The sequence below is a fragment of the Sus scrofa genome, chromosome 1, assembly GCF_000003025.6.
Source record: "Sus scrofa isolate TJ Tabasco breed Duroc chromosome 1, Sscrofa11.1, whole genome shotgun sequence".
NCBI classification, from domain to species: domain Eukaryota; kingdom Metazoa; phylum Chordata; class Mammalia; order Artiodactyla; family Suidae; genus Sus; species Sus scrofa.
In genome coordinates this window covers 25,572,544-25,598,404 of record NC_010443.5, presented here as the reverse complement: position 1 = coordinate 25,598,404, position 25,861 = coordinate 25,572,544, and the positions used below count along the sequence as shown (strand labels likewise).

The following is a 25,861-nucleotide window of genomic DNA, read 5'->3' as shown; positions in this document are numbered from 1 at the left end:
AAGAGGAGGTTACAAAGATTATGGATGGTGTGATCCCAGTGTTTAGAGCCTGTGTATGTGGGGGTGACGGTGTGGGGGGGGGGTGGAAGGATGTATACCAGCATGCTAACAATAGTTGGGTAAGACGGGTGAGTTTCCCCTTCCCTTTTTTTTTTTTAGCAATTAGATACATAATTTTATTGCTACTAAAATTATAAAATCTTGGAAGAATCCACCAAAGAATACATATTCAACACAAGTGAAAATAAATGTCATACATATAATTAGACCTAGGGTAAATATAGGTCAATAGTCAGGATGTTTCAGACAATTATAAAACATTGAGCAATGCAGTTACAATGCATGAATGAAAATCCTTGGCACATAAAGAAAGGGACATAGGTCTCTCTGAGGAGGATAAAACATCTTGAGAGCAACCAAAGGGAATTAGACCCTGCTCCTAAGGACAAAAACAATGCATGTAACTGAGGAAATGATGGATGAGACAGTAGCCTTGCTATGTCCATAGAATAATGCATACTATGTTTCAACTTGTCACATACAATGGTTCATAAGGTAGTATTTTACATTACAAAGTGAAGGTTTCAGAACTCAGACACTTGTAGATCAGAGAAGAAAATTTAAAATTTAAAACCAAACAGGTACGTGTACACATGCGGGATCCTTTCTTCCCTTTTCTTTGCCTCAACTTTCTGTTGTGAACTAGTATTACTTTAATAATGAAAGCAAGACAACATTTTTAGTAGGGAAAAAAAGAATGTGAGAAACTACTGAAAGGCCGAGAGAATAAGGACAAAAGGAAAAGAACAACAGGTTTGGTGACACAAAAATCATCTTAAGTGAAACTTAATAGTCCTTAAAATAGATTTTCCACTGCCATTCTGGACTCCAAAGTCATCCCTGAATTTCTTATCAATTTCCACTTGGATGAACCACCAAACTCCTGGTTCAGTCAGAAGACACTGGCTTTTCAGGCAAAAATCTTCCACCACTTCAGGCATTTGCTCCTAAACTCGTCAGCCCTGGCAGCTGTATCACCTCTGAAATCCTGATCTCAAGCATCTGTCTGTCTGAGAACCACTTTCAAACTATGTCCTCAAATATTCCCACTCTGTCCTTCTCTGCCTGAAGATCTTCAATCCACACACTCCCCCTCTTTCCCTCTCTATGGCCTTGCCTTAGACCTCGGCTGCTCCCTCGTTAAACCTGCATTGAACGATTGGTCATTACCGTTACCCTCCTGCAAAGAATCTGAACTTCTGTTACTTTTTCTCCAGTGCTGGTTAAAACACCACCATCTGCATAAGCTATGCAGCCGGGGAGACCGTTGGAAAGAGAAACACAACTGTTCTGACCGAACTTTAATGGCATAAATATCACATGGGGTCCCACCACCCCAGCAGTCCCCCTGCTTTACCATTTGGTAAATTGCACTCTGAGATGACTTAGGTCATGCCTCCTCCTATTTAGTCATTCTGTCAATAACCCTCTCACTTGTTCCTTTTACTTTTTACTTCCCCAAGGAAACTCCTTGATTTACTTCCCATCACCTACCCACCACCTCCCCCACCCTACCTTCATTCCGTCTTCCCTTCTGTTATGATGGAAGAAGCACTCCTGCTCAAATCGAAGATCAACCACTCCGCGTGGAAGCTGTATCCCATCGCCTTTCACCTTCCCCAGACTTCATTCCTATACTCAGACCCCCTCCCACAGCCTCAATCCTCTCCTTTATTGGGTTATTCCTATCAAATGAAGAACACCTGTAGTAGCTCCTCCCTCTCCTTCCCCCTCCTAAAAAGAGACCTTAAACTTGCTCTCACCATTTTTTTTTTTTTTTGGTCTTTTTAGGGTCCCACCCACAGCATGTGGAAGTTCCCACGCTCGGGGTCGAATTAGAGCTGCAGCTGCTGGCCTCCACCACAGTCACAGCAATGCCGGGTCTGAGCCGTGTCTGCAACCTACACTGCAGCTCACGTCAATGCCAGATCCTGAACCCACTGAGTGAGTCCAGGGATCGAACCGGTATCCTCATGGATACTAGTCGGGCTCATTACTGCTGATCCACGTGGAAACTCCTCTCTCACCAATTTTTGAGTTGACTATACCAGTGGTTCTCAAAATTTGTGTCTGTATTTGACTCACCTAGGGGTGTTGTAGCCTTTCACATTCAGGAGGTCTGGTGTGGGGGCTGAGACTTTGTATGTCTAACAAGTTCCAGGTGGACCCGATGCTGCTGATCCCAAAGCCACACATGGAGAGTCATCCGCTGGCTGACTGCCTCCACCCTCCTCACCTCTCAGTTACTCCTCAAGCTCCTCCAAGTGGTCTCCCTGTACTGAAGCCACTTTGGGGAGACTATAAGTGACTCCCATGTGGCCAAATCCTGTGGTCCCTTCTCCGCCCTCACCTCGCCTTGACTCCTCAGTGGCGTTTGAGGCAGATGACCACTCCTCGAGACTCTCTTCTTTGCTTGGTTTCCCTAATCCCACCCTCTCCTTGTTTTCCTCCGACCTCAGTGGCCTCTTCTCAGTCTCTTTTGCTGGCTCCTCCTCCTCTGGGAGACCTCAAAATGAATGCTGGGCTTAATCCCTGGCTCCCTTCTTTTCCATGACTACACTCTTAGGAAGTCCCATCTATTCTACGACTCTGAATTCAGTCTGTAGGCTGAAGACTCCCCAGTTTTTTGACCCTGAAATCGCTGAGCTGCAGGCTCATATCTAGCTTTTATGTGGGTGTTTAGTTTGCGTGGTGAATAGGCATCTCAGTGTTCACACACCTGAAACAAACTCTTGATTGCCTCCCAGCACAAGCCAGCTCCTTCCCCAGGATTCCTCACTTAAGATAGCCTCACTCACCTGTTACTGCATAAGCCAGAAACCTAAAGCTTAGCTCTCTCTTTTTTTTTTTTTGCATTTCTTTAAAATTTTAAATGGCTTTATTAAGGTACAGTTGATATACAGTATTTAAAATGTGTAGTTTGATAAATTTTGACATGTCACACCATGTGACATCATAAAACATTCGAGATAACGAACATATTTATCATGCCCAAGTTTCGTCTTGCCACTTTGCAATTTCTCTCTCCACTTCTCCACTCCAAACTGAGGTCACCACTGATCTTGTGATATGTTTGTTTGCATTGTATAGAATTTTCCATAATTGGAATCATACAGAGTGCATTCTTTTTTTTGGTCAGGATTCCTTCACTGCAAATAATTAGATTCATCAACTTCATGCTGGTATCAGTGGTTCATTCCTTTTTACTGTTGGGAATGATTATATTGTACAGATATACCACAATTTGTTTATCCATTAACCTGTTGATAGATATTTGAGTTCTTTTTAGGTTTTGGCATTTAGAAGTGAAGCTGCTGAGAACACATCCTTTCATTTCTCTTGGTGGAATGACAGGGTCATATGATAGGTGTATGTTTAACTTAAAAACAAACAAACAAAAACCAGCTCAACTGTTTTCCAAAGCGGTTGTACCATTTTATATTACCACTAGCAGTAGATGAGAACTCCAGCTGCCCAACACTCCTGAGTCAGTTTTCTTATTTGAGCCATTCAAGTGGCTATGTAGTGGTACCTCCTTGTGGTTTTAATTTGCATTTTTCTCTAATGATTACTGATGCTAAGCATCTTTCCATGTGCTTATTTTTATTCCTTGGTGAAGTGTCTGTACAAATCTTTGCTTATTGTAAAAATTAGGGCTTTCATTTTTACTGAGAGATCTTTGAATACTCTGGAAAAGTGATTTGCAAATATTTTATCCTAGTTTATGCTTATCTTTTCCTTCTCTGAACAGTTTCTTTTGAAAACAAGAAATTTTAAATTTTTTTTTTATTTTCCCATTGTACAGCAAGGGGGTCAGGTTATCCTTATATGTATACATTACAGTTACAGTTTTTCCCCCACCCTTTCTTCTGTTGCAACATGAGTATCTAAATTTTAATAAAGTCAAATTTATCAATCTTTTATAAATCATGCTTTTGATGTCTTAAAATTCTTTTTTTTTTTTTGTCTTTTTGTTGTTGTTGTTGTTATTGTTGCTATCTCTTGGGCCGCTTCCACGGCATATGGAGGTTCCCAGGCTAGGGGTTGAATCGGAGCTGTAGCCACTGGCCTACGCCAGAGCCACAGCAACGTGGGATCCGAGCCGCGTCTGCAACCTACACCACAGCAACGCGGGATCCGAGCCGCGTCTGCAACCTACACCACAGCTCATGGCAACACCGGATCGTTAACCCGCTGAGCAAGGGCAGGGACCGAACCCGCGACCTCATGGTTCCTAGTCGGATTCGTTAACCACTGCGCCACGACGGGAACTCCTGATGTCTTAAAATTCTTGACCTAACCTTTACCTAAAAGTTGCTTCTATGTTTTCTCCTAAATTGTTTATAGTCTTAAGTTTGACATTCAGATTTGTGATCCATCTCATTTATTTATTTATTTTTAAATAGAATTCAAGGTACAAACTGAAGTTTGTTTTTTGTTTTTTGTTTTTTTAATACATGTGGCTATCAAATTGTTTCAGCACCATTCGTTGTAAAGACCATCCTTTCCCAGTGGCTTTCATTTACATTTTTGTAAAATTAATTTATATATGTGGAGGTACACTTATTGACTCTCTTCGATTTCACTGATCTATTTGTTGGTGAAAACATTAGACACCAGTGAGTGACATCCCAACCTTTCAGCCACTGCCACCTTGTTGTAGGCAACTGAAGCAATTTGGAGTGACCATTTATTCCTGGATCACTAAGAATTAAAATATATTGCCCAATATGTTAGTTTCATTTGAAGTGTTTTAATCTATATGCTGTGTCACTGAGGAAGGGATGAAATTAATGCTAAAACATGACCGCTGTATTCCATCGTGTGTTTAACAGTTTTAAGTGTAATCTCTTACAATGAGACTCCTCCTTTGAGTCAGACTGCTTTAGAAAATATATGCAGACTTTTCTCTGTCTTTGGCCTGAGTATTCCAAATTTTAAAAGAAGCACCAGGTCAACCTTCACACCTCTTTCTCCGCCCTGTTGTCAGTCCTCATGAACTAAGTGTCTGGACTTCAGTGCTTAGGGCCGAACTGTAAAGTGTTGATGGATTTTTCCACGAGGGATTTGAACTGAAGACAAGCCCTACAAGGGGCCTTTCTTGGCCAGCTCATTAGCGCTCTTAAGGAATACTTAACTGTTCATGGTAAAACCTGTGAGTAAACTAATGAAAGTATTTTTGGCTGTGCAGAGGCAGGAATAGAAGTTCTTTCTCAGCTGTCTCAACTAACTGGCACGTTATTTACCGCCCCTGCTGGGATTGCAACCGGCTCATACCAACACAGTAAGTGTATATGGGTGCTGACAGGTCCCAATAACACCTACCAACTCCAGGATCACCAAGGACAAAATACAGCTAATAACTCGGGTTCTGGCGAAGTCGATTACTGCCTTTCATGCCTCTGAAGGAAGGCTGTCTTGTCCCAAACTAGGTCATTTCTCATCACTCAGTCATTTGCTTACAAGGGGATTATTTTTACAAATATTTGCTTCAAACTATCATTTGCAAAACTCTGTTGAAAACATCAGCTTTAACAGTTAAACAAAGATGTAGAGTAACTGATCCAGGGGAATAAGTACAAAGAACAGTTTTTCTTAGTAAAACATAATAAATGCACTTTCATTTGGAAAAATGTAATGCAGCTACAAAGAGAGAGTGAAGGGGCTGGCTCAAGTTCTATTTCAATAGCATTATCTGAGAGGAAAAGGAGATAAAATACACCTGAAAGCAAAGTTCCATTTTGATACTAAAGCTGCAACTATTGGATCCAAATCTGACATTGGCTGATGCATGAGAGAGTCAAATTGCTTTGCTACCATAATGCTAATCCTTTTCCCTTTTAAAACTCCCTCACTTCTTATAAAACATGATGCAGAAACTATATAAAGCATTACCTCTGTAATCCCGAATGCCAAGGGTCTTTCAAGGCTGATGAAAGCTGGCATGATTGGAAAACTTGCGGGGGGGGGGGGGAGATTCGATGTAGATACAACAAAAACCACATTGACCTAATATAGTTTTGTAGCAGAAGGCTCCTGTTAATTTTAGTTTATATAGCAACATCACCAAATGAGGGCATATTTGGCCCTGGGCAGAGACGAATCAGCCTCACAAAGATAGTAGGTTGCAGAAACTCATCTTTATAACATAGGTTTTCTTCCTTTTCTCCTCCTCTGTCTCCTCTCACTCCTGTCCATCCTCCCTCTCCCACTCTTCTTCTCCTTCTAAAAGAACATGTGATAAATACTTGCACATTTGTTAGCAAAAATGGATGAAGAACAACCAATCTATCCATTTAGGACAGAAAATCAAATTTCACTTGGCCAAGGTATTCAGTCATTGATCTTCAAGGAGAGAAACTTTCCGAAGCACCCAACACCATCATGTAGACATACATAGAGACAGCAACTTGACATGAAGTAAGAAAGATAGGGGATTGGCTGCCATGAGAATGACTTTGGATGACATGATGGATGACATGATGGGGAAACCAGGCAGAATGGGGTGTTCCCGTATTTTTAGTTTTAGGATGAAAACATTAAATAGTATATTCCTACTTGGATGTCTAATCTGCTTTCTGACACAAAAATCCTGCAGCTATTTAATTTTGATTTCAAATACAGTATCACATGTTCACCTTACCTATCAGAATAGAGAAGCATTTAAAGTTATTCACTGAATCCTATTTGAATTTCTAATTTTACCTTTGAAAGCAGACTATGGGTGTCTCCCTTCCTTCCTTCCTCTCTTTCTTTCTTCCTTCCTCCCTTCCTCCCTCCTTCCCTCCCTCCCCCTTTTCTTCCTCCCTTCTTTCCTTCCTTCCTTCCTCTTTTTCTTTCTTTCTTTCTAGGGCTGCACTATAGCATATGGAAGTTTCCGGGTTAGGGGTTGAATCCAATCTATAGCTGCCAGCCTACACCACAGCCACTGCAACGCCAGATCTGAGCTGTATCTGCAACAGCTCTTGGCAACTCTGGATCCTTAACCGAGCAAGGCCAGGGATTGAACCCCAGTCCTCGTGGATAATAGTTGTGTTCGTTATCCCTGAGCCATGGCAGGAACTCCATATCCTAGTCTTCTAATGAGAAAGGATGATAAGCAAGAGATAAATACAATTAAGGGTTGGGGGTTTTTTGTACTATAACTGAGAAGAATTCTTTCCTCTGAGCTTAAGTCTGCGATAATAAATGGAGAAAATAATGTCAGTTCTTAGTGACTGGCTGGGACGACCGTGGGAAAGGGCGCCCCCTTCCATCTATTTCAGCGAAGCAAAGCTGCAGGCATGGTCCAACCTCACCGACTTTCTGGAAGACACCTTGAAATCAGTAAGGAAACAATTAAGTCCTCTCTTCAAGGACTTGAAGAAGAATATCAGTGGCAGGATGATAGGTAAGAAGTCCTTGCTACTTCTGTGGCAGATTAACTATGAAGCTTGTTACACATCCAGAGTAAACGCAAGTTTAGGAATGCACAAGTGGATTAAAGTTCATTGGTAAAACTTTATTCTCTTTGTTCTTCATATCTCTTTTCAAATGTCATGAATTTCCACCATGAGCAAATTTATTCATCTACAAAATGCTGAAGCTAGTGTTTGGTTTCAAATGTTACCATCTTATCAATTCTAAATCAGCCTATTATTTACCTAGATAAAATCTGTTGTTTGCTAAACCAGAGAGCTCTATCCCTTCCCCGTATAATTTGCTCTAAAAGTTAAGCATCTGCATCCCAATTAACCATCTCCTAGACCACAGAATCCTTTACTTAAATTGTTCTATAATTAAGTTCAACTTATTTTCTGTCTAAAATATTTAATTTGGAATCCAAGCCATGTCTCTGACCTAAATCACTGCTCATAACAATGCTGGATCCTTAACCCACTGAGCAGGTCAAGGGATCAAATCCACATCCTCATGGATACTCGTTGGTTTCATTTCTGCTGAGCCGTGATGTGAACTCCAAGAATTTTTGATAGAGTTCAGAATCGAAACTTTATAAGGTTTATTTTCACATTTTTTCCCTGGTCCAATTTACAGATTTCATTCAATACCAGCTTTGTCAGGGTGGGTACTACATTTAGATGCTTTTACTCATTTTATATTTTATCTTAGTAGATAATCCTCCTCGAATAATAGAATTTTTATTCTCTGCATTTTTTCACTAACAAGCAACTTAGAGGACTGCATTTTCCTCTTGATCACATCTCCTACATAAATTAATTACAGTGCATATGACCTTCTATTTACAGGGCAATTTATATTTGACACCATGGGTATGGCTCACATTCTGAATAACCAAGAAATTGCACAAGCTCTGGCAGATGGATTGACAGAACTTTCACAAGAAAATTCTGTAAGTGTTCCTTTGAATAAAACAAACTATGAAAACCCCAATTTATAAATAAATTTTTAGTTTGCACTTATTATTTTCTTTTACCAGTTTATCCTTTTGGGATACAATTCCTCAGAGAAATTGCATCCGTTTACAAAAAAAAAGTCACTGAGATTCCAAACCCAAGATGTATTAGCTATTCAAAATAGACATATAGGAAAATCTTCCTGGTTATTTAAAGTCGGTTACACAATGCACTGTTTTCTGTCTTGTGATTAATTTCAGTCAGAAGTAACTTAAAAAAAACACATTTAGTGGGTTTATATTTCACATAAACATTATTCTACAGTTAACAACAATTATGGCAGAAAAACTGAGAAAGTGTGAAACCAGATATAAAAAGATGAAGGCCAGAGTTCCCTTGTGGTACATCAGGTTAAGGATCCAGTGTTGTCATTGCAGCAGCTGGGGTTTCTGCTGTGGTGTGTGTTCAGTCCTTGGCCTGGGAACTTCCACATGCCACAGGCACAGCCAAAAAAAAAAGACAAAAGGTAGGGGAAGCTAGTTAGGAAGGGAAAGAGAACGCCAAGAGAACAGAAGCAAATCGGAGATTTGGTTGGGGATAAGCATGAGGAAAGCCTGAAGATGCATTTTCATCAGAAGCAAATCTTGAATGCTTTTCCAGAAGTCACTCCACATACCAGGACCCAGGGAGGAGGGGCAGTGTACAGAACATACTCTGCCCTGAGACCATAGCAAGGGTATAGGAAAATAAAACCCAGTCAGCCCTACATATCTGTGCGTTCCACACCCATGGGTTCTGCATCCTCAGAGTCCAACATGTTGAAAATATCCGGGAAAAAAATTCCAGAAAGTTCCACAAGGAAAACTTGAATTTGGCCTGAGAGCTATTTACATTGTACTAGGTACTGTAAGTAACTGAGAGATGATTTAAAGTATATGGGAGGATGCTCTAGGTTATATGCAAGTGCTGCACACCATTTTACACAAGAGACTTGAGTATCCAAGAATTTTGGTCTCTGCAGACGTCCTGAGCCAGTCACCCATGGATACAAAGGGACAATTGTATGCAGTGCTCAGTTCAGGGGCAGCTGAGACAAGGACAGGAATAGGGATGGCATTAACACACCTGATGCTTTATAAGGTCTCTAGTTTTCCAAGGAAAAATTCTCACATCCTTCCCTCCCACTGTAGTAACTCTATTTTGGGTGATTTTAATAGCATCTCTGGACACTCTGTCCCGACCTATTGTGGTTTCCGCTCGGCTTCCTGGGTTAGCCCCAGACATCGCTGGGGTTAGCGGACCCGTGTGGAGCCTGAGGAGTTCCGGGAAGCCATGTTTTTCTTCTCTGACGACTCAGCATCTCAGCGCACTGGCCGGCCCCTCGGCCATCCCAGTAATACAGGCCCAGGGGAAATTTGCTGATAATATAATCAGGGATGATCCAGGGGCCCTGAAATGCTCTGCATGTCTCCAAACACCAAGGAATTATTAAACGTGTAGGTTCGTGGTACTTATTACCACTGAATTATTTTAAAATAACCTCGTGTGATATAATTTCGGTGGTGCCCAAACCTACAGCTTGCGGGGGGGGAACCAAATTAGGGAGTCTCACCGGGTGTTCTCCCAGGAATTGCGCTGCTGGGGCCTCTCCCCCAGGCCTCCTCCAAGACAACAGAGTCGTCCTGTCCCCTTTCCTCATTTGGCTAAGAGGCTGAAGTGGGGGCCACTTCAGTTTGGATGATCTTGAGACCCTCCCACAAGACCTTGGCATGCTAAGTGGAGTGTGACAAGAGCTGAGAACCAAGATTAGCTAGAAAGCCCCTGGGACTGACTTGAATTGAATAATAGCTACTTTGTTTTCCGGACTTGTCAATTAATTAGGTAAGAAGTTGAAAACTCTACTAAAAATGTGTTCCCTTTTTTGCTGCACTTTGGCTGACCTGAATTTTAAATATGAATTCTTTTTTTGCGGGGGGGGGGTGAATTTTTCAGGACAAACCTCTGGAATTTTTGTCGTATTTTCTGCTGAAGAAATGTAATAAAAAGAGCAAAGATTTTGAAGGAAATATTATCCTAACAAAACATGACCCAAGGGCAACGTGCAGTTTATTCATAAAGGTAAAGTTGATGCCATTGCGCTACTGCAGAGGTAGACAAACGTGCTTAAGAAGTTCATCAACAATAATGATAATGACAGTTCTGCCTGGAAAGCTTTCAACTTGTAGTTTCTCCTAAGAACTTCATTTTCACAGATTATTATTAAAAAAGGTATTTTTTAGTTTCATAATGTAACATTTACCCTCTTAAAAGCACATGTGGCACCATGCTCATGGGAGTTTGGCTGTTGGGGGGAGAACTGGACACTTGCATTCTGCATGCCATTTATTCAGAGGAGGCCTGAGATAACCCCAAAAAGATTTTTTTTTTTCCTTCATTTGCAGTCCAGGAAACTTTTTTTGTGAAACTAAAATCAGTTGCTTTTTTTTTTTTCTAAGTTGAGACTCAAATTCATAAAAGAAAAAAAAAAGTGGATTTGAAGTTCTTTAGGCAAGAAAAAATTTCACAAGTACTATATTCAGAATCCATACATTCTCCGTTAAGCAAAATACTCAGGATTCAGGAAACACTGAAAACTGCATTGTCATTCAGAGAGCTGATTTCTATGAAAATGCCATTTTATGCCCATTGAAAAATCACCTGTCTTTGATGACTGAAGCCTTGGGATACAGCCCCCAACACAAAGTCACATGACTGTTAGTAGGAGTAGACTTGTAAGGCCCCCCTAGCAGGTAAATCATGTGTGGCCCTATTAACGAGATTTCTGGGTCTTTGTCAAGCAGCTATAGAGGACAGCACAGTGAGGGGTGGCAAACGAGGAGGGTGGCTGGTGGCAGCGTCTCCTCTGCCAAGCTGCCCCAAACTTGCTCAGCAGAATCAAAGGTATATAGACCTGGGCAGTCACAAATGGGGAGGCAAAAGAAATGGCCAACAGAACCCAGTGGAGCAGTGGTGAAGCACTTAGGCTCAGGTGGGGTGCCCATTAGCCCAGAGAAGCCAGCTGGCTGCATGCAGTTCGGGGACCAGGGTCTTATACAAAGGCTTCAGGTAGTCATGAGGGATGCTTGCAGGTACAAAAGAAAAGTTCATTTTTGCCTGAGTAGAGTAAAGTCAAAGGAGTCTTGGTAACAAATTGGTGTTTTTCTTCCAGTTTCAGTCCTAGATATCAGGGGGTTTGCCATGGGTAGTTTTATCTTTGACTAGACAGGGCAGCAGCAGTGACCATTAATCCTCATTAGCTCTTAATACAAACATGGGACCACTGTTCCATTGCTGGGGTGAACCCTGGGATGCTACAGGCAGCAGGGCGGCTATTTTTTTTTAAATACACTAAATTATAGGGAAGCCACAAGAACAACTAACAAGGAAAATGAAGAAAGAATGAGCCATATTTAGGCTGGTGCCATCTTGAGCTCAGCCTGTCCCCCTCTAATGCCTTAATAAATCTCCCTTGCTTTACAAAAAAAAAAAAAAAAAAAAAAGCCATATTTAAACATGGCAACTGATCTAGAAATGGCATATGATGACACATTTTCTTTAGCTGAAAAAAGAGGTGAATTTTATAAAGTGCAGTGAGATTTTTCTTCTGGCATCTTAAAAGCAAGCTAACTTATTTGCCCTCCGCATACAAGTGACAGAGCAGAGCTGAGGCAGAGGCCCAAATCCCAGGCACAGTGTGGGATCCCTAAGTCTACGAGGAGCTGCTCAATAGCAGGATCTCTCCCCTGACTCCAGGGGAAAAGGGAGCTGTCCTGAATTTAGTGTCTCAAGTATAATCAGTTCCTAGGAAGCAAAGGTTATTATTTTTTTTAACATAAAATTTGAGAGAGCATCACATTTATCAAGTGCTTAATTCATTGTGTCCAGGGAACACTGTGGTTAGGGCTGAAGGCAGAAGCTACTGAGATCCTCCTGTTGAGCTTAGCACCGACAGGACATTTAGACACCCCAGGGCCTGCTTCCAAATAACCCGCCTGCATTTAACCCTCAGGAGAGAAATGTTACAGAAGACAATCCTCAGGATGCAAAATCAAGTCTCAGCAAAAATGACCCAAATTTTGAGTTGGTGGTTAAGCTGGTAAGCCAATTCATTACATAATGAGAATTTTCTATTTATTTTGCTCCTGACCAAAACAAAACAAAACAAGTCAGCCTTTATTCTGATGAATTCTTTTATTTTCTTGAACGTTTCCCTTGGGGGAGGGGAACCCCAACTATACATAACTGGGGGAAAATCCAGCCAGTGGATTTTTTTTTTTTTTTTTTTTGTCTTTTGTCCTTTTATGGCTGCACCCCTAGCATATGGAGGTTCCCAGGCTAGGGGTCTAATCGGAGCTGTTGCTGCAGGCCTACACCACAGCCACAGCAATGCCAGATCTGAGCCACAACTGCGACCTACACAAGGCCGGATCCTTTACCCACGGACAGAGGCCAGGGATCAAACCCGCAACCTCGTGGTTCCTAGTCGGATTTGTTTCCTCTGTGCCAGGATGGGAACTCCGGATTTTTTTTTTAATAAGTCCTGGCCTAAAAAGAAGCTGAGTTAAGAGGTTGGAGGTGTAACATCTCCAGGGCAAGAGCCCTCTCTGGGCTACTCCACATTTTTCTAATAAGACACGAGGTTGGCATTTAAGAAAATGACACAGACATGAAAGTTCATAGTTTTTAACTTACCTACCATCTATGGTCTGCCTTCAAACGCTGAGTGTAATCAATAAATTTTAGGTTTCTGCCTCGCCCTCTAGGAAAGGTAGTGTGTGGAAGGACGTGGACCGTCAGAGGATTGGTCCTGCGCTGCCTGCCACAATGCACAGCGCGTGCGTGCTGACGGTGCTGCTGCCCCGTGTGTCCACATTTATGATCCTGTTTCATCCTCGGAATTCTGAAAGGCAGATGTTAGAACCCACATTTTGCGGAGGAGGAGGTCAAGTCTGACAACTTAAAATGATTTTCCTAAGGTTAGACAGCAGGCAGAGAAAGAATCCTGAATCCTCGAATCCTGCGGCGCGGAGCTCCCCCGCCCCAGGCTCTTTGCCAGGCGCACAGCACCATGGGCCAGTCCGCCTGTGTGCACAGAGCATCGGCAACCCTCCTGGCCGGCTTCACGCACACCCTGCCCATCCCCAGGATGCACTGTGGAGGAGGGTACTTATATAGTGCAGTGATACTATATTGCCATAGCCTGACTATTGGCAATAATAATAAATGGTTTTAAGATAATAACTGGACATTTTGACACCTGAAATCTTAAGTCAAAATGATAATAAATATTAGATAAAATTCAATATTTTAAAAATAAGTAAATACACATAAAAATATAATACGGGCTATAAGACAACTGCCAAATGAGAGATACAGATGTATTTTTTTAACTTCTCAGATATGTCTAAATAGGCATTCTGTACAGACCACGTGATTGAAAGGTTAAACTTAACCAAGAACCGTGTGTTATAGTGTTTCAGCCAGAATACATTTTCTAATTTTTCTCTTAAATCACCTTTACATTTTAATTTTAGTTCATGAAATTATGGTTGACCTATTTCAGGTGAGGATCACATGGTGTGACATGCTAGTATTGCCATATTTTATTTGGGGCAGTGTAGGGCATACAAAGGACTGGAAGGAAAAGAGGAAATTGTGTTCTAAGAGCTTTAGTTGTTCTAGGCTCAAATACAAAGACATTCAATTTAAAAGATTTGATGTTGTAATTGCTTTCTATTGTAAAGATACTAATTTTACAACTTTTTCAAAGTACAAACATAAGGAAAAGAATTACCTAGTCCCAGTAAGGAAAATTAATTTCTCCATACAAAAACCTGGCACACTTAATATCAGGGTGGGAGTTCCTTACGCCAGTGTATGGCTTTCCCCTCTGCGTTAAAAAATAAAACAGGCCTTCGACATATAGATAACATAGAACATCTGGCAACCTAACTAAGCAGGAGAGATAGGTCCACAGGTGCTTCTTCCTAGTTACAGAAAGAAGAGTATGAGTTTCAGTATTTCATGACACACAGTGAGAACTCAAGTGACTGTTAGTTGATGATGAGAGGCCTAGCTCATTTCTGTTCTGTGTCTGCGGGATAACCAACAAAACACCCCTGGCGAAAAGAGAAAGGAAAGCAAAAAGTGGGCAACCCAGGCAAGACTGTCTTTCATCACCATAGAGCCAACAGCTAGTACCTGACACAGGATACCTATTTGGATATAGAGATGGATAAAAGTCAAATCTCAGTCTGCCCGCCTCAGGATCCAAGAGTCAGAGTCCCATCTCTGCTATGGCATTAGGCTGGCTGGACGTGAGGGCCTATTCGGTTGATAATGGGAACACGCAATGGCCAGCAGTGTCCTTCCCTCTCCCCTCTCCAGAGTCCCTTCAACCTGCATATCACAAGCCAGAAAGGGGCAATCTCAGAGTGACTGCCTGACTGCTCAACACATCATTTCTCTGTCTCCTTTGACTGTCAGCTTTTCTGAGGCTGTAAACCTGGAAAGAGTCCTTATGCTTTTCCTCCGAGCTCTTAATGGTGTTCTGCAGGAGAGAAAGCTCCAGCTGGACTTGGCCGAAAAGCGAACAAGCGTCGTCAGGGAGCTCTTACAGAGTGAGAGAAAATATGTGCAGATGCTAGAAATTGTGAGAGATGTTTACGCAAAGCCACTGAGAGCAGCACTGTCATCAAACAGAGCAATCCTAAGCGCTGCAAATATCCAGATCATTTTCTCTGATATTCTGAGGATTTTATGTCTTAACAGGTAAACTCTAAATAGGTATTTTTTGAAATATTCATTCTGCAGTAGGAGGAACCCACACTTAGTTATTTCAAAAAGCTATACAGGGGAGTTCCTGTTGAGGCTCAGTGGGTTAAGAACCCAACTAGTATCCATGAGGACACAGGTTTGATCCCTGGCCTTGCTCAGTGGGTTACAGATCCGACATTACTGTAAGCTGCAGTGTAGGTCGCAGATGCAGCTTGGATGCAGTGACTACCGCTGGTAGTGTATGCCAGCAGCTGTGGCTCCCATTCAACCCCTAGCCTGGGAACTTCCATATGCCACAGATGTGGTCATAAAAAAAAAAGAAAAGAAAAAAAAGCTATACAGGGGCTTAGTCATTCTCTGTCCTTCTTGGGGACTCTGCCTGATCATCTCACAGAAGAGAGAAGCTTCTTGACATTGGGCTGTGACCTCTAGTGATGCTTTTTGGGGCATATCCCTGCCTCGACTCACAGCTACAGTACAAGGAGGAGAGTCCAGGGCCTGAGATTCTATATTTATAAATACACCCTTTACCCAAAAGACAATGGAAAGGGGAGCCATATGGAGCTGTCCTTAGTCAGCAGTGTTTAGTTGAGCAATGGGAAAGGAAGTGGAGGATATTAATGGGACCATGTCACTAGAACACTTTGCTTAGAGAACCTGAGGCTGGGGGTCAGTTTAATAACTATGTGGGGTTGTTTTTTTTGCTTTTTTTTTTTTTTTTGCCTTTTCTAGGGCCACTTCCTGTGGCATGTGGAGGTTCCCAGGCTAGGGGTCTAATTGGAGCTGAAGCTGCCAGCCTACACCACAGCTCACGGCAACGCCGATCCTTAAGCCACTGAGCAAGGCCAGGGATTGAACCCACAACCTTATGGTTCCTAGTCAGATTCGTTAACCACTGAGCCACGACGGGAACTCCAACAGTATGTGATTTGAGTATAGAACAGTTGAGAGAGAAAAGTGATTGTTTGGATTGGAAATAAAGTAAGACAAACTGAGCTTGCGCTTCTCTGCCAGTCACTCTGGGTAACTTAGAACAAGTCCCTTAGCTCAGGGGTGTCCCAGGTCCTATCAAATGAACTTGGCCTCTCTGGGTTTTCAAGGTCCGTGCTGGCTAAATGAGGGATAACCTTGGCTCCACGGCATTCAGCCCTTGAAGGGGGTCAAGTGTTCTCCTCGGGGGGTTGAAAGAAACTGTCCCCTGGGGCAAAGTGGGAAGGGGACAGTCAGGGGAGGCCAGCCTTGCGTCCTGACTCAAGGCATTAGGATGAAGAGGTGGGATTCCACCAGAGTGAACCACTTCCTCCCTTCCCATCTCCTCCTTCCTGCCGACTCTGTACGGCTCCTTGTCAAGGTGAAAGGATTTGACAAAAGCCCTGCCCTAAATGACTGACCACTATTTTATTTTTCAAGTTTAGTGGTTATCACTGGCCAATAGTTCATGGCCACGTTTTTCTCATATTGCAGGCACTTTCTAGAGGACCTCAGAGACAGACTACAGGAATGGGGCCCCGCTCACTGCGTGGGAGATATATTCATAAAGTTTGGAAGCCAGTTGAACACATATACCAATTTCTTCAACAATTACCCTGTGGTTCTGAAAACTATTGAAAAGGTAAAAGATTGAGTTATCATGCAGGCATTCAGTAGACCTTCCGAGCGTGAAAGGAAGCTTCACACATAATCCAAAGGACTGGAATGAATAGGAAAGATGTCTCTACTCTCAGCTTCTAGATCTCCTCCTCTGGTTTACTGTGAGCTCCTTGAGGAATGGGCACCCTGGCTTATCTCATGTTGTACCATTAGGGGCTTGCACAGGACCCCGCAGGGCCCAGGAACCTGTTGTGGGACTGAACTAATCTTCATGCAAATTGCCAGACTCCTACCTGCTCGTTGCCCTGGGGCTTGGTTACAGGAACAAGGCTCACAGTCAGGCGGGAGCAGGACCGTGAGCTGCGTTTCCACGCTGCCCCTGCAGTCCCGCCACCACAGCTTGGCAAGTGCAGCTCACAGAGAAAAGGAATTCATAATCCATAGGTTGAGCTAAAGACACTCACTGGGCGAAATCTCGCTATGAGATAGGGAATTTCTTTGCCTTAACGTTGCTTAGAGATGCATTATAAACAACTGTCCTTGTTGCGACTCATGCCTTGCATAGTCTGAGCAGGAATACTCAGTTCCTATCTGTACCCTTGCTGCTCTTTTGGGATCTCCTTTGATGGCAGTAGGTAGGACGCCTCTTTCTTCCCTCTTCAGTTTACTTGAAAGGTAGTAGAGGTGCCTTGTGACATGGCGGTGCACTTTGGCCCATGTCTACTGTCCCCCTTGTGGCTGTATCTGCCTGTCTGTACTGAGGCCCTAAAGGGAGGGCCTGCGCTGGGAGGTCTCTGGAAGACTCCTGACCTCAGACATTTTAACTTATCACATCCTTCCTACCCCACCCAGGGAATTTAAAGACAACTCAAGTATGTGACTGCTGCATGAATAAGGCAATGTCATAGAACTGACCTTTAGGACAAGAATCGGAACAAAATATCACGTATCATAGACATATTGGTACCAAAACTTTTATAGTTATGGCTGATTATATATCTTTACAGCATGGGGGTGCATATAAATAAGTGCTATTAATATTATCAAAATCAGTGAATTTTTGATTTCTAGAATTAGCATGACTGACATCTGAGAAAAATGAGGTAAATTCCTGGGTGTACTAATAGTGATAAATATTACATTTACAAGCAGATTGGTTAAAAATTTGTCACTGCTGTGGCTTGGGTTACATCCCTGACCTGGGAACTTCCATAAGCTGCTGGTATGGCCAAAACAAAACAAAACCCCCAAACCCCCAAAACCAGATGTTAAGTACAGTGGAGCACCTTCCTACTGTTACTATGAAAAACATGATTTGTAGCAGTATTGTAGGTGAACCCATTAATAGTCTCTTACCATAAGGAAAGAACATTTACTGTGTGACAGGCACTTTCTGAATAGGACTTTTGCCCCCTCACCATAAGAATTAGATATGATATCCAAGAGAGGCTCAGAGAAGTTAAGTAACTTGACAACATCATATAAAGTTAGATTTAAATTAGAATTCGAATTCTAATCCCGGCCTACCTCCATGCGGATCCATTTTCATTTTTCTGTACTGATTTAAGTTTGGTGAATTGGGTTAGGTTTATGGTATAACTGATACCCTGTACTTCATATATTAGTAAGCCCCTGTAGTATTAATAATATTTTCATTAGAGGTAGCTGTTGCCCCTTTGCTTTGAGCGCTTCACAGATCATGCTTGGCTGGTGGGATAGAACAATTTACACCTGTCTTATAGAGTTTTGACACTATAATGCTCACCTTTAGTGCCGAGAAGTGATACCAGCATTCCGAGCTTTCCTGAAGAGGCATGATAAGACGGTGGCTACCAAAATGTTGAGGTGAGTTCTGAGGGCAAGCATGGCTGGGGCACCCCAAGGACGGCGATTCTCTGGCCGTCAGAAAGAGACCAGCGTTGCCTTCTCTGTGCCTCACATAGCCTTCCAGAGCTGCTTTTGCACCCGTCCCGGAGGTTTGAAGAATATATGCACCTTCTCTATGCGCTGAGGCTTCACACGCCTGCAGAACACGTTGACCGTGGGGACTTGACCACTGCAATTGACCAAATCAGAAAATACAAAGGTTACATAGAGCAGGTTTGTTGCTAATAAAAGTCTGTGTCTTTTTAAAACGTTTAATGCTTTTGTGGTCATCCAGCTCAAAGATCCTGAAATCTCTGAGTTCTTTACCTCAAGGTCTCTCATCCTTTTAATGCAAAATCATGGTGTTAGTGATTTTGAGCACTGAGGGCTTCTATTCTAAGTCAAACAATGTGAGGCAGAACATTCTCGGATAGCTGTGTAAGTGCCATGAAACCTTTATTAATATAAAAGTTTAAAGAATGAAATATTTGGATTGATTTTTCTAGATAATTAAAAGAAAAAAAAAGGAAATTCTTTGTTTCTGAAAATACTCCTTCATGTATTAATTAGCTTTCCTGCTTAAGTAAGTACAGCAATCACAAAATTTATTCTCTGCAAGAATTAAGCATCTTGGAGTATAGTACTATTATTCTGAAAATATCATTGTGATGTACTTACCGCAAGGGAATTCTGGGCTGAAACTCAACTGATAACATATTATACTCAGAAGATACTTTTGAGCACTGCCATTTCCATTTGCCACTTTTTTTAAAACATTGGGTACATGAAATTGAGATTCCTATTATAGTTTATGAAAATATCGTGCTCTTATCAAGTGCCATAAAGTGTTTTTAATATATTTTTATGGATAAAAATATCACAATTTTGACTTGCCTAAAATCACTTTGTTTTCCAGATGAAGCAAAACATCAATATGAAAGATCAGCTGTCAGACATACAGAGCATCATCTGGGGATGCCCTGTACGTATTCTGATGCACTTGCTACGTCTTATGCTCGTGAATTATAACCTCAAGCTGTTGACACAAGGAGATGTACAGATTTTGATTCAGCTAACACCTGCTGAATGTCTGCTGTGTGCCAGGTGCTGCCAAGCTCTCACAGTTCACATCCTTGTTATCTGCAAGGATGCTAGATGAGAAGAGGCACAAGTGGGGTTGACCTTATCCCATAATTCTCTGTGGTCCTAGCATCTTGCTTGGCACCTCTGTGATCATGGCCCCCTTTGAGGAATGGGGCCCGTCTTTATTATTTTATATCTCCTTGCACATAGTATCGTGTGCGGGATCCTGCACACTGTGGACATCTGTAAAAAATCCTGGAAGTCTTCTGTTGGTTATTGTTACCTATAGAATATCATCTGGTTCCATTCTACCTTCCCTCTTTAAAAAAAATTTTTTTTATTATAGTTGATTTACAGTGTTTTATTAATGTCTGCTGTATAGCAGAGTGATCCGTTATACATTTATAGACGTTCTTTTTTTGTCTACCTTCCCTCCTACTGCCTTGCCTACTACCTTGTGATCAAACCACACAGATGTTCTTTCTTTCTTTCTCTCTCTCTCTCTGTCTCTTTTTCTTTCTTTCTCTCTCTCTCTCTCTCTCTCTCTTTCTTTCTTTCTTTCTTTCTCTTTTTAGGGCCGCACTAGCAGCATATGGAGTTCCCAGGCTAGGGGTCTAATCGGAGCTGTAGCTGCTGGCCTACACTAGAGCCACAGCAGTGCGGGATCTGAGCTGTGTCTTTGACCTACACTACAGCTCATGGCAGCACCGGATCTTTAATCCACTGAGTGAGGCCAGGGATCGAACCCATGTCCTCATGGATGCTAGTCAGGTTCACCAACCGCTGGGCCACGATGGGAACCCCCATTCACTTCCTTTTCTTGATAGATCCCTTCTTACCCACCCTACCCCCATTTTATTGTTAATACTATGAGAATTTATAATAAAACAATAATTTCAATAGTTTAAAAAATTAGCACCTTCGAATATAGTTTTTACCGTTGATTCTGTGCTTTTTCTAAAGAAAGCCTGTTTAATAAACAAGGAAAACACTCATTTTCTTTTTCATAATTGAACTGAGTTCTACTCAACAGTTACATCTATGTGTAAAATGGTTCTGGAGTGGTGGGACTTATTTTCTAAAAATTTATATGTTTCTAATTTTGTTTTTGATTTCATAGACTCTATCGGAAGTAAACAGATATCTGATTAGGGTCCAAGATGTAGCCCAACTTCAGTGCTGTGATGAGGAAATAAGTTTCTCTTTAAGGTAAACATTTAACTGCCTATGGGTGTGACGGGTTTTCTTATCTTGTACCCAACATCCACCATGTCTGTCATACTGTAATTTTGAGATAAATCTTGTGTTCAAGTGACAAGTTACACACACACTCCTCTCTGAGACGAAGGAAGCTGATTTAGTACCTTACTTGCTTGCCAGGTGGCTAGTGGGCAGAATGGAAGAAAATAAATTGTCTTTTCCGGGACCACCAACTCCACAGAAATAGGAATTCCAAAGTTTGGTGACTTTCCTACTGAGAGGAGAGCCCAGTGTTGTGGGCTATCACACCAATGATTGGTTGAACTCTAAGAGAGGACCAGTTTATTATCCACAGATAGTTATCGAGGTCAGTATTCAAAAGCCTCACTGTGAGAGCACCATAATATTGAGGTCTCACAAATCTAGTTTGCACAGTGCTCACAGCAGTGTAAGAACTACTGTAATATGAGGTGCTAATTGCCATAAGCTCCTTTAGAATAAGGATAGGCAAACTTTTTCTGTAAAGGATCAGATAGTATTCTAGGTCTTTCTTGCCAAATGATCTCTGTGGCAACTATGTAACTTTGCTGTTGTAGCACAAAAGCAGCTACATAAATATATAATCAATAATACAATCTTCATAAACAATACGTAAGTGGAGGAGTGTAGCTGTGTTCCAGTAAAACTTCATTTACAAAAGCAATTTTTTTTTTTTTTTTAGCATCATACCTGTGACATATGGAGGTTCCCAGCCTAGGGGTCAAATCAGAGCTGCAGCTGAGGCCTACACCACGACCACAGTAACAGTGGCTCTGAACCACATCTGTGACCCACACTGCAGCTTGCAGCAATGCTGGATCCTTAATCCACTGAGCAAGGCCAAGGATCAAACCCACATCCTCACAGAAACATAAAGTCCTTAACCTGCTGAGCCATAATGGGAACTCCCAATATAATTGTTACCTTAGTTCCTAAGAAAGATGTTTTGTTTTTTGTTGTTGTTCTCTGGATTCTTTCAAAATCTTATCTTTGATTTTCTTTGTATTTGAATGTAATATGTATAGATTCTGGAGGATTTATCTTTCTTGGTGTTCTCTAAACTCCCTGGACCTATGGTTTAATGTTTACCAATAATTCTGACATTTGTTAAAAATTGTTACTTTAGCTCTCCTTTGTTTCATTCTCTTGCTTCTACCTCTGATCTTCCCGTTAGACATATATACACCTCTTGTAATTGTCCACATTTTTTTGGATATTCTGTTCCTTTCGTTTTCACTCTTTTTTCCTTCCTTCTGTTGAGGTATCCTCAGGCTCGCTGAGCCTCTTGTTGGCTATGTTCAGTCTGCTGATGAGCCCATCACAAGCGTTATTCATTTCAATTATGGTGTTTTTGATTGCTAGAATTTCCTTTTAATTCTTTCTTGGAATTTCCATCTCTGTTTATCTTACCCATCTGTACTTGCATACTGTCCATTTTTTCCATTTGAGTCCCTAACTTATTATTGTTGTTTTAAACTCCTTGGTCTGGTAATCTCAAAGACATTCCTGCCATATCTGAGTCTGGTTCCGATGCTCGCCCTTCTTATCAGACTGTGTTTTCCTGCCTCTTAGTATGCCTTATAATATTTTGTTGGAAGATAGACATGATGTATTGTGTAAAAGGAACTGAGGTAAATAGGTCTTTAGTGTGACCTAGATGTTAGCCTATATTTATTACTTGTTGTAGCTCTGGTGTCAGATGCTAAACGTTTTTGTTTCCCGTTGTCATTGGGTTTCCCTAGGGATCCCTTATATAGAATTTGAACCTTGCAGTTATTTTCAGCTATAATGCCTTGTTCTTACAAGGAGTCCTACTGATGTGGTAGTAAGATGTGAGGGGAAAGGAAGAGCTAAATGTCCTATGATTAAGTCTCTGTTTCTTAGTAAGACTATGCTGCTGGGCCATGACCTTTATAAGTGTCTATCAGCTTTTTTTTTTTTTTTTTTTTTTGTCACCTTTAAGATAAGACAGGAAGCTGGAATTGGGTATTTCCCTTTCCTCATGTTGGTTAGGTTATGGTAAAACTATTTCCCTTGAGGGCAGGCCTTAAGTAGACTGGAACTCTCTGGGCATGGTTACTTTCTCTCTTCCCATGGGAAGAATGAAGGGATTTTTCTTAGGCCTCACGATGAGAACCTGGTACGGCTCCTGGAAGTAAAACTCATGCAAGGGGGCGTGAGGGGTGGGCTAAGGCAAGGTCTCCAGATATTTGTAACCTTTTGAACTAGTTCATATTCAATCTCTAGCAATTAGTCAATTACCCTGTAAATATTCTCCAGGAGGCAGTTTCTGCTTCCAATAAGTTGCGATTCTACGGATCAGCTTGTCTCTCTAGCTTTTGGGGTGCTACTTTGTGACCTCACTTCTCTGATGGGTCTAAGAAGAGTTGTTGATTCTGAGTTTTCAGCTTCCTTATTGTTTTAAGGATGAAAGTGATGACTCCCAAGCTCTTGACATGTCTGACCAGAAACGAAATGCCAATTATTGGAGTTCCCGTCGTGGTGCAGTGGTTAACGAATCCGACAGGAACCATGAGGTTGCGGGTTCGGTCCCTGCCCTTGCTCAGTGGGTTAACGATCCGGCGTTGCCCTGAGCTGCGGTGTAGGTTGCAGACGCGGCTCGGATCCTGTGTTGCTGTGGCTCTGGTGTACGCTGGCAGCTACAGCTCCAATTAGACCCCTAGCCTGGGAACCTCCATATGCCACGGGAGCGGCCCAAAGAAATAGTAAAAAGACAAAAAAAAAAAAAAAAAAGAAATGTCAGTTATTAGAATTTAAACTTCTGCTTTAGTACTTGGACAACAGTACATTTGAGAGTCTTGAGGAAAGCGGGGGAATACTAAATTATTTTACACTCTATGAGGTACATTTATATTTAAGTAGGCACTATCTCAGTGATTTGCCAAGAGATAAATATAATTTTACATTAACATTTGAAATTAAGTAAATGCAAAAAGGTTTATATTCTAAACATTATCACAGAATGTTTAGCCTGCAACCTTGTTTTTTGTCACTTTAGGAAGTCACATGAAATCCAAGAAATGACATTCCCACAATTTTCATCAGGGATTTCTACTTAGAGGGAAATCTGCTTATATCAGTGCATACAGTGCCAACTCACATGACTCTAAGGCTTCATAGTTCACCATGTATTTTAACTTCTTTCATTTTATATAATCTTGACAACCACTAAGTGAGGAAGGTAGGAATGGAATCTGGACTTGTCTGAGGTGACAGAACTAGTAAGTGCTGGTTTAGAGTTCAGAACCAGGTCTCAGTGTTCTATACGCTGATTAGACCAGCATGTGGAAAGATGAACTGAGCCTTCCTCATAAAATACTCACCAACACAGGAAAAGACGAAAACTCTCATTGAAAAAGATACACGTACCCCAGTGTTCATAGCAGCACTATTTACAATATCCAAGGCATGGAAGCAACATAAATGTCTATCAACAGAGGAATAGGTAAAGATGGGCTACATATATACAATGGAATATTACTCAGCCATAAAAATGACGTAATGCTATTTGCAGCAAGATGGATGGATCTAGAAGTTATCATACTAAGTGAAGTACGTCACAGAAAGACAAATATCTTAGGACATCACTTATATGTGGGATCTAAAATAATGATACAAATGAACTTATTGACAAAACAAAGACTCACAGACTTCAAAAACACTAATGGTTACCAAAGAGGGAAGGGCGGGGAGGGATAGGAGGGATAAATTAGGAATTTAGAATTAACGGATACCCACTACTATATATAAAATAGGTAATAACAAGGACCTACTGTATAGCACGGGGAACAGTATTCAATATCTCATAATAATCTATAGGGGAAAAGAATCTGAAAAAATATATATTTGTATATATATTAAACTGAATCACTTTGCTGTACAGCTGAAACACTGTAAATCAACTATACTTCTATTTTTTTAAAAAAAGCTCACCAACATAGCCACAAGTCCTAAACAAATCACAAAAAACAAGAGTGGTGACACAGAAAGAACAAGTAAATGTGCCATAAGTGAAAGAGTTTGCTTTGGGGTAGAGATGAAGTCATCAAATCACTTTAGAGCTAGGAAATCTGGAGGCATTTGTCCCTCTGGAAATAGCTCACAGAGTTTGGGGCATGTTAAGCTTTATAATATTATTATGTACTTTGGAACTCTTATATTGTTGGTTTTTTTTTTCCAGAAATACCAATTTTCATCTATAACTTTAAGCTTGGTGGCATTTTTGTTGTTTTCCTAATGGGATCTCGCCAAAGGTACAATAGTGGAGCCTTCTAGGATTAGTGAATAGAGGCCAAAATCTAGTCTTGAATCACCAAATGGAGCTATCCACTTTTCAGACCTCAAGTCCTTTTGAGGAAAAACACTACTATACTGCTAAAAACGCACACTATAATTTTTCCTTTTAGCCTTACCCAAAGGGACCTACAGTCATTTACCATGGCAGCTGCACACTGGGGAGACTGGACTCTGGCTCAGATTGACTTTTATCCTGGCAATCAAAAAGTCATTATGATCCACTAGTCAGAATGTGGATGATGGGGGTAGGTGATAAACAGTTTTGGTTCAGGCTCAGGCAGCTTGCAGAACCAACAGTACTGTTGTCTGTTTACGCTAAAGGTTGTGCTCTGAAAATTCCATTCAGTGTTTTATGTATTTATGGAAGCTGAGTACTTTGTCTCCTGGTTTGGCTAATGCAGTAATTAAACAACAAAACACTTCTAGAATGGTGTAAGAATTTAAACTATGGTAGAACTGTTCCATTTTGCTGAGTCACTGAGCCTATTTGTGAATAAGCAAAGAAATCCTATCCAAGTTCAAGGAAAGAAAAAAAA

The 25,861-nt window shown here is 41.4% G+C and overlaps 1 protein-coding gene across 2 annotated transcripts in view; it reads left to right on the top strand.

The window, feature by feature from the left end:
* The window catches only part of ECT2L (epithelial cell transforming 2 like), a 77,335-nt gene that overhangs the window by 45,885 nt on the left and 5,589 nt on the right, over nt 1–25,861 (top strand). The window contains exons 10-20 of one of the 2 annotated variants that reach the window (XM_013992524.2): nt 5,252–5,344; nt 7,268–7,450; nt 8,307–8,410; nt 10,407–10,532; nt 12,463–12,549; nt 15,010–15,224; nt 16,695–16,842; nt 18,592–18,665; nt 18,764–18,920; nt 19,603–19,668; nt 20,890–20,978. In XM_013992524.2, coding sequence (XP_013847978.1) covers nt 5,252–5,344; nt 7,268–7,450; nt 8,307–8,410; nt 10,407–10,532; nt 12,463–12,549; nt 15,010–15,224; nt 16,695–16,842; nt 18,592–18,665; nt 18,764–18,920; nt 19,603–19,668; nt 20,890–20,978 — 1,342 coding nt within the window. The remainder of the gene's footprint in view (nt 1–5,251; nt 5,345–7,267; nt 7,451–8,306; nt 8,411–10,406; nt 10,533–12,462; nt 12,550–15,009; nt 15,225–16,694; nt 16,843–18,591; nt 18,666–18,763; nt 18,921–19,602; nt 19,669–20,889; nt 20,979–25,861) is intronic. The other variant, XM_021087372.1, reaches the window with a different exon arrangement.